We start from the raw sequence: 13,466 nt of genomic DNA, 5'->3' as shown, positions 1-13,466 counted from the left end.
AATAGAATAAGAGTAGAGAATAGAATAAGAATAGAATAGAATAAGAAGTAGAGAATAGAATAGAATAGAATAGAATAGAATAGAATAGAATAGAATAGAATAGAATAGAATAGAATAGAAAGGGATTTTGGAGGTCTTCTAGTCCAGCCCCCTGCTCAAACAGGAGAACCTATACCATTGATTCACTTAACCACTGTCTCACTTAGCAGGAGAAATTTTGGGATCAACTGTGGTCATGTCAAGGACTATCTGTAGTTATAAGTTTGAGGATTCCTCTCCATTGTCACTTTTAACATTCAGAGCTTTAACAATTGAGGGGTTTGGTTTTGTTCTGCTATCTGCCGAAGGCCTCCAGGATCACTGGAAAATATTATCAGGCAGAGTTGCACACTATGCATCTGTGACTCTGCTGTAAAAATATGGAATCTGGCAGACAAATTGGTCTTTGGTGCCAAATCCTACTATAGAAACCAGAAATTTTAGCGCAAAATGATTACTGCAGCAATCTTCCAGATGTTTTTAAAAATGCACACTTGCCTCCTTCCCCACCCAGGAATGGTTGTTCATCTTTCTTATAGGCCATATAGCAATAAACTATATTTCTTATAGTTTATCCAGCTATAAAAAACAAAGAAATACAAAATAATGGGAAAATAGGGGAGGAAAAGGTGGAATGGGACAACTTGCCACTGCCAACTGGCCACGGCCAACTCACCACGGCCATTTCTCCCGTGGCCAACTTGCTGTGGCCAGATTGCCCCAGCCAGCTCCCCATGGCCAATTCATTGCAGGAGAATTCACTAGAGGACAATTCAGCAGTTTTATTTAATTACTGACATTCACATTTCATTTGGTCCCTCCTTTCGCAGCCTTTCTTTAAAGATTCTGTTCCACCATTTCTTTGCTATTGTGTAACTTTTGTCCCACGACAAGGTGTCCCACAGTGAGTTGGCTGTGGTGAATTGTCCTAGACCCGTGATGGCGAACCTATGGCGCGGATGCCACAGGTGGCACGTTGAGCCATATCAGTGGGCACGCAAGCGTTGCCCTAGCTTACCTCCAGCGCGCATACATGTGCCGACCAGCTGATTTCGGGCTGTCTGGGCCCACCGGAAGACTGTGGTCGAAAGTCGAGGACTATCTATATAGTTTAATAAGGTTTCTCAGTTTCTCAGGCTTGAAGAGGTGTGGACTTCAACTCCCAGAATTCCCTAGCCAGCATGGCTACCTAGGGAATTCTGGGAGTTGAAGTCCCCACCTCATGAAGTTGTGAAGGTCGAGAAACACTGAACTAATTCATCACATTTTACTAAGCAGGTAAATACTCAGGCTGTATTTACAACTCAGACTAATCCTCAAATGAAAAGAAATAGGCTAGCTAGATAAACCAAGAAGACCTTTAACTATCAACCATCATATAGATGTGAACCAAACCCTGTTCTGAACTCTGCATAATATGTTCAACAAAGGCACAGTTAGCTTTAATGAAACATCTGAACTACAAAAGGCTGCGTTCCTTTTTTTCCCTTTACGGAAAACATGCCTCCTTCATTTTCCCAGTCAGTGAACATCAAGGAGTAATATCCACCCCAATTATTCAAGAAGGAAATTGATTAGGGTTTCGTTTCTTGTTTTCTTGGAAATTCAATTAGTTTGGGAAATGTTTTGCTAATGAATTTGCTTGGCTGATTACTGCTAGCCTGTATCAGCTGCGGCTAGAGCACAAGCAAGGTTAGACAGAAAAATGGAAAGAAATAAGCACAGTATGATTAATATGTATGTTACGAGCAGCCCAACTTTTGAACCTGGCACACCTGCAACATGGAGAGCCTTTGTTTAGTGACTGCAATTTGGGACTAGCCATTTGTCCATTAAGTGAAGTGATTGCTGAGTGAAAAAAAAAAATCACATAACCCTGACTGGGCATATGATTTTGCTAAAGGTCTCCTTTGCTCAGAAGTTGTGGGTGCTCCATCACTGGAAGTTTTCGAGAAGAGATTGGACAGCCATAAGCAATGGTATAGGTCCGTGATGGCGAACCTATGGCACGCGTGTCCAAAGCGGCACGTGGAGCCATGTTGCTTGGCATGTGCGGCATCGCCCGTTCCTCTTCCGGGTTTCTGGTGCGCATGTGCGCACGATGATCAGCTGGCTTTTTTGCATGTGGCATTGCTGGAAACTGGAAGAGCTGGTCTTCCGTTTTCCTGCGTGAACATGTGCGCCAGCCAGCTGATTGTCGCATGCGAATGCCCGCCAGAAACCCAGAAGAGTAGCTGGCTGAAATCAGAAGTTCAGTAGCTAAAACCGGAAGTTCATTTTTGGGGCGTGTGCATGCACCCTGGGCAGCTCCTTTTCCAGGTTGCAGCCCAGACATGTGTGCATGCTCCCTTTGCGGCACTTGGTGCCAAAAAGCTTCGCCATCACTGGTATAGGTTCTTCTGCCTGAGTTGAAGGTTGGACTAGAAGACCTCCAAGGTCCCTTCCAACTCAGTAATTCTGTTATTCTATTCTCCTTTACAGCATCACAAAATATAACTCCAAACAGGACCATTTCCAAAAGTCAACTCACGAGAAACCCATTAAAAGGTCAAATCTTATATATAGCCGTTTCCTCCACTCTCCTGCCTTTTAGAATGCTCACTCCAGCGCTGGAATAATTAACAAGAAGAGAATTGGTATTTGTACTTACATGCATTGGAGAGAAAGGGATTACAAGAGAGTAAGCAGGTGCATAATGGGGAATACACATCAAAAGGAATGCATTAGTACCAGCTGTTTCCCTAGGGAGCTGGTGCCTGTAACCACCAGCCCCTGAGGAGGCAAACAAAAGCTTTCAGTGTGAAACTGATTAAGGTCCAGTCAGTTTCAGGATGGCAGCTGATTCTAATCAATTAATTAAGGTCACAGAGCTGAGCTCCTTCCTTTGGCACCTTTTAGGGAAATGCTATGTTGTAAAGCAACTCAGGAAGAGATTCTTTGTTTAGGCAATGGGGGTTGCGAAGAAAAAAATGGGTCAGGATCAGGACAATACATACATATTAACTGACTGCAATGGTGAATGCATGACAGAGAGATAGAGGGAGACGGAGGGGGGAGAGAGAGAGAGAGAGGGAGGGAGAGAGAGAGGGAGAGAGAGAGATACACACTACAATAAATGTGGCCATTGCTCACAAAGTTACTTTTGTATCACTGTCATATCTGGTCACTATCAGAGAGAGAGGGAGAGGGAGAGTGGGAGAGGGAGAGAGAAAGAGAGAGAGAGAGAGAGAGAGAGAGAAAGAGATAAATGTGGCCATTGCTCACAAACTTACTTTTGCATCACTGTCATAACTCGTCACTATCTGAGGCAGCCACTAAGTGAGGACTACCAAGAAATACTTTCAACCACCACAGGGAGATTTTATGTACAGCTGCAAACTCTTCCAGCAAATAAATACAAGGATAGAGGCCATTGATTTGCCTTCCAGCATACCACCTTTCGTTTAGTTTCTTTTGTAATTAAAAAAATTGGCCCAGGAGGAAATTAGTTCTCAAAGGCATTACTTTGCCTATCCCTAGTGGCAATATACTATCACACACACAAACAGACACCAAAAAGCGGCATCTTCTCCAATTTCAGCCTACCCTCCATTTATTCTCCAGGCCAGGCTTTGCAAAAACTCTGATACTTTGTCCTAAAACAAATCATCAAGTGTTCCTCACATAAAATAATGCCAAAAGCTGGGTAGGTGGATGGGGGAATCAATTAAAAATATGCCCAAAAGACATGTCTCTCCTCCTTTTCAGGGTTCGGTACGTACACAGTAGCACAAAGAATTAAACATCTCAAAACATTGTTCACTGAATGCAAACAATTTTCATATTGAAGTGTGGTTCCCTATGTTTGTAGCAGGGACAGAGGGAGAGGAGAGAGTGGGATGGGTGGTGGGGAGAGAGAGAGGGGAGGGGAGGCAGATACAGTAGATAGTGATAGACAGATAGAGATATAGAGATATAGAGATACAGTAAGCAGATAGATGATAGATAGATGATTGACAGACAGACAGATAAGACAGACAGGAGCCTTGGTAGCACAGTGGTTTAATGCACCCTGTTATTAACACAGCTGCCTGCAATTTCTGCAGGTTCGAATCTTACCAGGCTCAAGGTTGACTCAGCCTTCCATCCTTTCTAAGGTAGGTTAAATGAGGACCCAGTTTGTGGGGGCAATAAGCTGACTTTGTATAAATATACAAAAGGATGAAGGCTATTGCTTAACGCATTGTAAGCCGCCCTGAGTCTCCGGAGAAGGGCGGCATATAAATCAAATTAAAAAAAATTAAAAATAAAAAAAAATATAGGCAGATGGATGGATGGGTGGGTGGGTGGGTGGGTGGATGGATGGATGGATGGAGAGATAGATAAGACAGACAGACACATAGATAGGCAGATACATAGGTAGATAAATAGGCAGAGAGATATATAGAAAGAAAGAGATGATTGATAGAGATAGACAGACAGACAGACAGACACATAGATACATAGGTAGATAAATAGGCAGATAGATAGATAGATAGATAGATAGATAGATAGATAGATAGATAGATAGATAGATAGACAGATGATAGATAGATAGATAGATAGACAGATAGATAGAGACAGACAGACAGACAGACAGATAACACAGACAGACAGACAGACACATAGATAGATACATAGGTAGATAAATAGGCAGATAGATAGATAGATAGATAGATAGATAGATAGATAGATAGATAGATAGACAGACAGACAGACAGATAGAGACAGACAGATAGACAGGAGAGGGGCGGGGAGGGGAGGGGAGGAGAGGAGAGAGAGGGAGGGAGATAGATAGATAGATGATAGATAGATAGATAGACAGATAGATAGAGACAGACAGACAGATAACACAGACAGACAGACAGACACATAGATAGATACATAGGTAGATAAATAGGCAGATAGATAGATAGATAGATAGATAGATAGATAGATAGATAGATAGATAGATAGATAGACAGACAGACAGACAGACAGACAGACAGACAGACAGGAGAGGGGCGGGGCAGGGAGGGGAGGAGAGGAGAGAGAGGGAGGGAGATAGATAGATAGATAGATAGATAGATAGATAGATAGATAAAAGAAGAGTAATATGATAGAATGGATGGAGGTTCAACCTCTCTCTCAAAGAGAGCTCCAGCCTAGAACTAAGGAGAAACATCCTAACAGTGAGAACAATTACCCAGTGCAAAGGCTTTCCCTTCAGAGGTTTAAGTGATCCATCGCTGGAGGATTTCAAGAAGAGATTGGGGAGCCATTTCTCTGGTCTAATAGAGGGTTTTCTGCCTGAGCAGGTGGTTGGATTAGAAGACCTCCAAGGTTCCTTCCAACCCTATTATTCTATGTTCTAAGAAATAAAATTGGATTCATCCTTACAATATCTAGCAGCGGGAGTTTATCTCTTTCAAGCATATTTAGTGGTAATCTATTAGCTTGCCCGTGCTTTGCTTGCCGGCTAAATTAATATGCAAATGCTGGTTCTTTATCTGTATTTTTTTTTTTTTTGGTTTAATGCAACAAACCAAACTAATTAAATGCCCGATTGAGTAAACCGATTGCAATCCTGTGTTCTGCATCTACCCGGTCTGAATCCAAGATTTCTAAATGTCATCACCGTCTTGTCTTTTGATCTTCCTAATGGAAGATTAAGCGCTTAACCCCTTCCCGCTGGCACCGATGATGCAAAGAAAATTGATTTTGAAATGAATAATAGCTTTCCTTCTTCCACTTCTCCAGATGCTTCATTCAAGATTGCTGGGGGGGTATTTGCCTCCTTATTCACGTAATGGGGCTCCTCTGGATTCGGAGAATATCGCTTTCAAAATGTTTTCTCTAAACGTTTTCTAAGATGAGAAAAATAACCGGCATCTCTGAGGAAGGCCAGAGAAGAAGCAATTTGTTGTTGTTGAATTGGAGATCTATCTAAGTGTTGTGGCCCGTCAGTGACCTGTGCGGATTGTAGCTGATTCTGACAGTGAGGAGGCTGGTGTGGTGTTGCGCCAGCAGCCTGTGCAGCTGGCACTCAAGTCAGACAGTGAGGAGGCTGGAGAAGATGTGGTGCCAGAGGCGGGGATTCAGCCAGGGCCTTCAGAACCTCCAGAAGCTCCTTTAAGTGAAGAGGAAGAAGAGGAGGAGCCTCTTCTCGATGCATGGACACGCAGAGCTGCCAAAAGGCAGGAGTGGCTCCTCAGGAGGAGGTCTCCTCGAGAGTAAGGCTTGGGGCTAATTGGCCACTCCCTTAGCCTATTTAAGGAGGAACGCCGACTGAAGCAAGATGTAGGGAACAACTTTAGTTCACTCTACTTCATGTCTGGATTCTCTGTAAAATTGCTTCTGGGCTTTCTGCCAACCTTAGTAAGATTGTGATTACTTTATCTTTGGTTTCTTGTAGGCTGTTAAGAAAGTTTATTAACAGCCTTTGTTTGGAAAAGACTGAGTTATTTTAGTAAATTTAAGTTTTGTATAGAGTTTGTGTGTGCTATGTTCTTTGGGGTCCGTAGCTGGGGCAGAACACTAGGAGAAAACTTTTAAAGAGTTGCAAAACCATATTTAAGAATTTGAAGGAGAATATTTGTAGCTCGGGGTTGAACTGTGGAGTCCTCGGCGCTCTCTGAGATTGGTTGTTTTATTACAGACGTTTCATTACCAAACTAGGTAACATCATCAGTGCTAGAAGGGAATGGGGTTTGCGAGGAGGATGTTGTGACCTAGGCTCACTTAGTCATTGCAGGACACAATTAGTCTCAAACAAAACTATATTATTATAACAGCTGAGAATTACTTCGTTTCCAACTTAGTCCAAATTAATTCCAAAACAAGTCTTTCAGAAAAAGTCCTTTGGGCTTATCACAAACCTTTATCTTCTTTGGCACCCTGCCAACGGCCTTTCTTGGCAAAGCCTCACAAAGTTCAGAAACAAGAGACGTCGACTAGAAAACAGATTTAGCAATGTTGCTTTCCTACAAAGAGCCCAAGAGCCTTTGCTGCTCTTTTAAGCCTTATGGGAGGGGCCAATCATCTCCTGGCCTTACTCCCGAGTCGTCCTTTTTGCTTTAGCTGCTCTTGCCTTCTGGCAGCTGTGCGCATGCGTGCACTGGGAACAGGCTCCTACTGTTCCACTGCCTCTCTGCTGTCCGACTCTGGAGGCTCCAGGGTCTGCACATAACTCCCAGATGGCCCTGGCCCCATCTCTGCCTCTGACGCAGAGCCCTCGTCTGGGCCTTTCCCTGACTCCATGACTGGCCCATGTTCTTCCCCAGCCTCCTTACTGTCTGACTTGGCTGCCAGCTCTGCAGGGTACTGGCGGACCACAACAGAGGAGGAGGAGGAGGAGGAGGAAGAGGAGGAGGAGGAAGAGGACTGTGAGGTCCTTGGTGCTCTCTGAGCATGGTTGCTTTCTTACAGACTGTTATGTATTGGAGATAATTGCTAGTTGAAGGTTTTATCGTGGTTATCTGTTGGAGTGGGGAAATACTCTCTCCTGATTGGTTGTTAGCTGCTAAGTTCCCTATAAAAGGAACTATATCAGCTAGGGAGTTTTTAAGTTGCCTTACAGACAGAAATAAATCAAGAGCTGTTAGAGATAACTCTGGCTTCACCTCCATTCTTCGCCCAGAACTTAACACAGACATTTCATTACCCAACTAGGTGTCATCATCAGTGCTATGATAGAAGGGAGTGGGTGTTAATGGAAAGGAGGAAGAGTGTGGGGTCTTTGCTGCTCTCTGAGTTTGGATCCCTGACATATAGGATTTTCACATCGGACTTTCTCATAATTTTTAATTTCATGATTTCTTTTTGAGAGTTATTGTACCGTATTTCTGGTTTTTTAATTGTTTTTCATCTGGGTCCATCAGGACATGATGATTGATTGAAACACGGGATTAGGGGAAAGAGGAACAAGATAACCAAAAACAGTTCTGGTTTAACTTTTAACAGCTTCATAGCATCACATAATAACAGAGTTGGAAGGGACCGTGGAGATCTTCTAGTCCAGCTCCCTGCTCAAGCAGGAGATCCTATACCATTTCAGACAAATGGTTGTCCAACATCATCTTAAAAAGCTCATGTGTTGGAGCATCTACAACTTCTGAAGGCAAATTGTTCCACTGGCTAATTGTCCTCACTGTTAGGAAATTCCTCCTTTAATTCTAGGTTGCTTCTCTCCTTGTTTAGTTTCCATCCATTGCTTCTGGTCCTGCCTTCAGGTGCTTTGGAGAATAGCTTGACTCCCTCTTCTTTGTGGCAGTGTTAGGGAATGGCTATTGCCTAACTGGTTGGGTTGGCAATATATATAAACCATCAATGCACATTTGCAGTCAAAATGTAATGTATAGCTTTAAGACTGTAATGCTGTATTGCATCATATTGTATTCTGATTGGCTAGCTCTGTAGCCAACGTATTTAAGAGGAAGCTTGAATCATGGCTTATTTTTCTTATTACATTATTATTGCTACCTCTGCTCCTCTCTGCCTGTTCTCTCAGCATGATCACTGATTGATCATTGCTACTTGTTGTTTTCTACTGTTTTACTGATTGTTTTACTGCTGTACTTGTTCCTGTTTGCAACTCCAAAAAGAACTGTTTTATTGCATATGACTACAACAACTGGTAAGAAGACTTTGTTCTTGGAATATCCCTGGATTGACAATTTAACTATCTTTATCTGTGTATGACCTGGATTGTTTATTGGACTTTGCTTTATTTTTTCCTAAAAGTAAAAGAATATCACAACTCAGTGTGTCTGTGTATTGACAGTGCTTAGTCACAATCACTCTCAGCCGTTTCTCATGTGCACAGCCTTGCTACTCAAGGGTTACTCTGCGCATATTCCTTAACAGGCAGCCCCTGAGATATTGGAAGTCTGCTATCATGTCACCCCTAGTCCTTCTTTTCATTAAACCAGACATACCCAATTCCTGCAACCATTATTCATATGTTTTAGCCTCCAGTCCCCTAATCCTCTTGGTTGCCCCTCTCTGCACTCTTTCTCAAGATCTTTTTTATATTGTGCTGATGACCAAAACTGGCTACAGTATTCTAAGTGTGGTCTTACCAAGGCAATGCAAATTGTAGATATCACACAATGTGGATGTACAGCTTACCTTCTTCATTTTTTTTCTTTTCTTTTCCAGCTTGTTGCATTAGAGAGGCAAGTGTTTGATTTTCTGGGCTACCAATGGGCTCCGATTCTGGCCAATTTCCTCCACATCATCATGGTGATCCTTGGCCTTTTTGGGACAATCCAGTACAGACCACGCTACATTGTGGTGGTGAGTTTGCTAACGATTCTAAGGCTGGCGTGCGACGTCCAGATGGGGATTTGGGGGGCTTAGTTTTTGGAAGATGCATAGAACTAAATTGCAGGAACGGGCCATCAGAACCAGTGATTGCAGTCTGTCCTCGACTTATGACCCCAATTGAGCCCAACATTTCTGTTGCTAAGCGAGACGGTTATTAAGTGAGTTTTGTCCCATGTTATGTTAGAGATGAGAATATCTAACATAACTTCAGCGCTGACACAGATGGTGTACCAGCTGCCTGATTTAGAACAAGATCCAGCAAAGAAGATGACCCGTGATCTGATCCTCTTTCTGGATTCAAAGATGTTCTTTATTCGGATCTTGGAACTAATTCCTTGCATCCATTCTGCTTATTTTGGAAGGCTTCCATTTGAGAAGAAAAATATGATTTTTCTATCCTCTCCAATATCAGTGAGCATGTATGAATTTGGTAAATCCGGATGTATGTCCAGGTAGTCCTGGACATACAACCACAATTGAGCCTAAAATTTCTCTTGCTAAGAGAAACAGTTGTTAGCTTAATTTTGCCCCATTTTATGACCTTTCTTCCCACAATTGTTAAGTGAATCATGGTAGTTTCCAAGTTAGCAACACAGTTACTAAGTAAATCTGGCTCCCCCACTGACTTTGCTTGTCAGAAGGTCACAAAAAGAGGATCACACAGAGGTGAAATGCTACTGGTTCAGACCGGTTTGCTCGAACCGGTAGTAAAAATGCTACCAGTTCGGGCGAACCGGTATTTCCGACAATCAGCTGTGCTGCGTGATTTATAGAAAAGCAGGAAATCCTGCTTTCTAGCGAATCTAAATCGTGCGGCACAGCTGTTCTCCCCCCTCGCTGTTCTACTTACCTTCAGAAAAGGCTTCTTAATCCTTTTTCAGCGCTGCGCAGTAGCGCTTGCAGTGTGCATGCGTGCAAAGCGCATGTTTGGTGTGCATTGCGCATGCGCAGGTGAAGCGAACCAGTAGAAGACTTCAGAGCATTTCACCCCTGGGATCACATGACCCCAGGGACACTGCAACCGTCATAAATACTAGTCAGTTGCCAAGCATCTGAATTTTGTAGGTATGTACAATGATCACAACATCCTGGGTAGTGTGATCCCTATTTGTGACCTTCCCAGCCGGCTTCCGACCAGCAAAGTCAACGGGGGAAGCTGGATTCATTTAACAACCGCACGAGTCGCTTAGCGACTGCAGTGATTCACTTAACAACACGCCAAAAAAGGTCATCAGATCGGGCACAAACTTTCCCCCAAGCGACCGTTTTGCTTAGCAATTCTAGTCCCCATTGTGGTTGTTAAATTGTGGACTACAATACAAATATTTCCTTTGGTGCTTGGAACAGTTGCAGGGCCAATTTTTAATTCCTTGGGTGATCCAGAAAAACTTCCAATCGCATTTTCACAAATTGCCAGACAAGGGCACATCAGGCATTTTTTTCCCCCTATAGTAACAGATGATTGTTTTAAACCTGGCCTGTTACTGTTTATACAAATTCAAACACGCAATCAAGTCTTCAGCTTGTCTGTCTCCCATAACACATTTGAATGCCACCAGGGGCAATTGAGATTATAAGCAGATAATTGCTTTTTGATCTACCCCTTCCAACGGAGGTGACTTAATTCACTTCAATCCAACGTTTTCACTTTGTTCTGCAGCCTTTTGGCGGGGAAAAAACAATGAAACAATCTGGCAGTTCATAATACAAGGGGGCTGCAGTTTTTAATTGCCGGCCTAAAGGGCCTTTGCCTGTGGCATCATTCTTCTATGGAGTTGGTCATCCATGGTAATCATCATTAGTCTTTGTATTATGTAACAGAGCCTTGGGGGTCTTTCCATTCCAAACAGCCATAAGACGAACTCTTTTTTGCAATTTGAGTAATCCCCTTGTTACCTGCCAGAGCTGATGTCAGCATTACTGCGTAGGACAAACACGAAACATAACCAAATAAGCTAAATTCTATTTTATTTTTTCTATTTTTTTTTTATTTTGATTTATATGCCGCCCTTCTCCGGAGACTCAGGGCAGCTTACAGTGCGTTAAGCAATAGCCTTCATACTTTTGTATATTTATACAAAGTCAGCTTATTGCCCCCACAAACTGGGTCCTCAATTTACCTACCTTAGAAAGGATGGAAGGCTGAGTCAACCTTGAGCCTGGCGAGATTCGATCTTACTTTAATTGTAAAGCTACATTTAACTCGAATCTTGGAAGTCTGAAAGCACAATTCTCAGCTCTAGGTTTCCTAGTGCAGGGCAGAGGTGGGTTGCAGCAAGTTCTGACCAGTTCTGGAGAACCGGTAGCAGAAATTTTGAGTAGTTCAGAGAACTGGTAGTGAAAATTCTGACTGGCCCCGCCCCCATCTATTCTCTGCCTCCCGAGTCCCAGCTGATTGGGAGGAAATGGGGATTTTGCAGTAACCTTCCGCTGGAGTGGGGTGGGAATGGAGATTTTGCAGTATCCTTCCGCTGCCATGCCCACCGAGCCACGCCCACCGAGCCACGTCACACCCACCAAGCCACACCCACAGAACTGGTAGTAAAAAATTTTGAAACCCACCACTGGTGCAGGGGTTTCCAATCCAGGGGTGGGCTTCAAAAATTTTAGCAAGGGGTTCTCTGCTCCGTTGCTGGGTGTGCGTGGCCATGGTGGGCATAACCTAGTCAGCCTCCTGCACCATGGCAGGTGTGTGTGGCATTTTTGCTCTCCGGGCTCTGGAGGTTTTCCTCGAGCCTCCGGGAGTGAGAAAATGGCCTCCCCAGGCTCCGGAGGCCAGAAACAGGCCCATTTCTGGCCTTCCTGAACTTCCAACAGACCCATTTTTCGCCCTCTCCCAGCCTCCACACGCACCCTGCACTTACCTGCATCCAAAATGGGCCACGTGGGGAATCCTGGGAGGGGCAGGGTGGGTTGGGCGGGGCCAGCCAAGAGTGGGATTTGGGGATTCTCCAAACTGCACAGATTCTTAGCTAGAGGTTCTCTCAAACCTATGTGAACCCTCAGCAGCCCACCCCTGGGCTGAACACCACAACTGGCCCATGGCCCGTTCAGAACCGGGCCACGTAAACGGTGGGCGCTTGTGTTCATGCGCGAAGTGCAACTACAACTGACTTCCCCCATTGTCTTTCCTCGTTCAAAGCTAAAGACACTCCAATAATGTTAAGTGAATTTTGTCCCATCTTATGACCTTTCATGCCACGGCTGTTAAGTGAATGACTGCAGCTGTTAAGTTAGTAACACGGTTGCTAAGTGAATCTGGCTCCCCGATTGACTTTGCTTGTCAGAAGTTCGCCAAAGGAGATCACATGACAAGGGTGCAAATTTTGATCATGTGACCACGGAGATGCTGCAACGGCCGTAAGGGTGAAAAACGGTCCTCAGTGCTGTTGTAACTCTGAATGGTCACAGAATGAATTGTTGTAAGTCAAGGACTAGGTAGTCCTTGACTTACAATGATTCATTTTGTGACCATTCAGAGTTACTTAGATGGTTTGGGAAAGGCGATTAAAAAAAGAAACATTTTCAATAAGCACCAAGATTGTTTATTCTCTCCCTTTTTTCCCCCTTTCTTGCATGTCACCATCCTTCTACCCAGTACGCCATCTGGACGGCCATTTGGGTCACCTGGAATATTTTCATCATCTGCTTTTATTTGGAAGTTGGCGGCCTTTCGAAGGTGAGTGACGTTTGGCTCTGAGCATCCAGGAACAATGAAAAGAGGGGAGCAAAGTGGGGGCCTTGGCTTTAAGTCTGCTGGTAGAGAGAATCGGTTAAGTTGAGATTCAATTCATTCAGAATGTTGTGGCTCCGTTACCTGAGCCTGTGTCATCGGCAGGAGAGGACTCCGAGAGTGAAGGAGAGGAGTTGGCAAGGCCTCCCTCTCCAGGACCCTCCTCTCTGGCAATGCCTTCGGTGTCCGCCGAAGGGCAAGAGATAAGGCCGGGGTCAAGCACGTCCACGTAGCCACAGGTGGACAGTGATGAGGATAATGAGTCTTGGCTGGATCCTCGGCAGCGTCGCAGAGATAAGCGCGCACAACAGAAAAAAAGGCGTGCCAGAGATTAAGCTGAGTCACTGGACCACACCCCACAGGGTATAAA

At 44.1% G+C, this 13,466-nt stretch overlaps 1 protein-coding gene across 1 annotated transcript in view; it reads left to right on the top strand.

Annotated features, from left to right (window-relative positions):
* The window catches only part of NKAIN4 (sodium/potassium transporting ATPase interacting 4), a 152,329-nt gene that overhangs the window by 52,501 nt on the left and 86,362 nt on the right, over positions 1–13,466 (top strand). Inside the window, exons 2-3 of the mRNA XM_070941810.1 lie at positions 9,196–9,333; positions 12,962–13,042. Coding sequence (XP_070797911.1) covers positions 9,196–9,333; positions 12,962–13,042 — 219 coding nt within the window. The remainder of the gene's footprint in view (positions 1–9,195; positions 9,334–12,961; positions 13,043–13,466) is intronic.

Source organism: Pituophis catenifer, unplaced genomic scaffold (genome assembly GCF_029215685.1).
Source record: "Pituophis catenifer annectens isolate HBS135680 unplaced genomic scaffold, rPitCat1.0.hap2 SCAF_3, whole genome shotgun sequence".
Classification (NCBI taxonomy): Eukaryota; Metazoa; Chordata; class Lepidosauria; order Squamata; family Colubridae; genus Pituophis; species Pituophis catenifer.
This window is presented reverse-complemented; position numbering and strand designations above follow the sequence as displayed.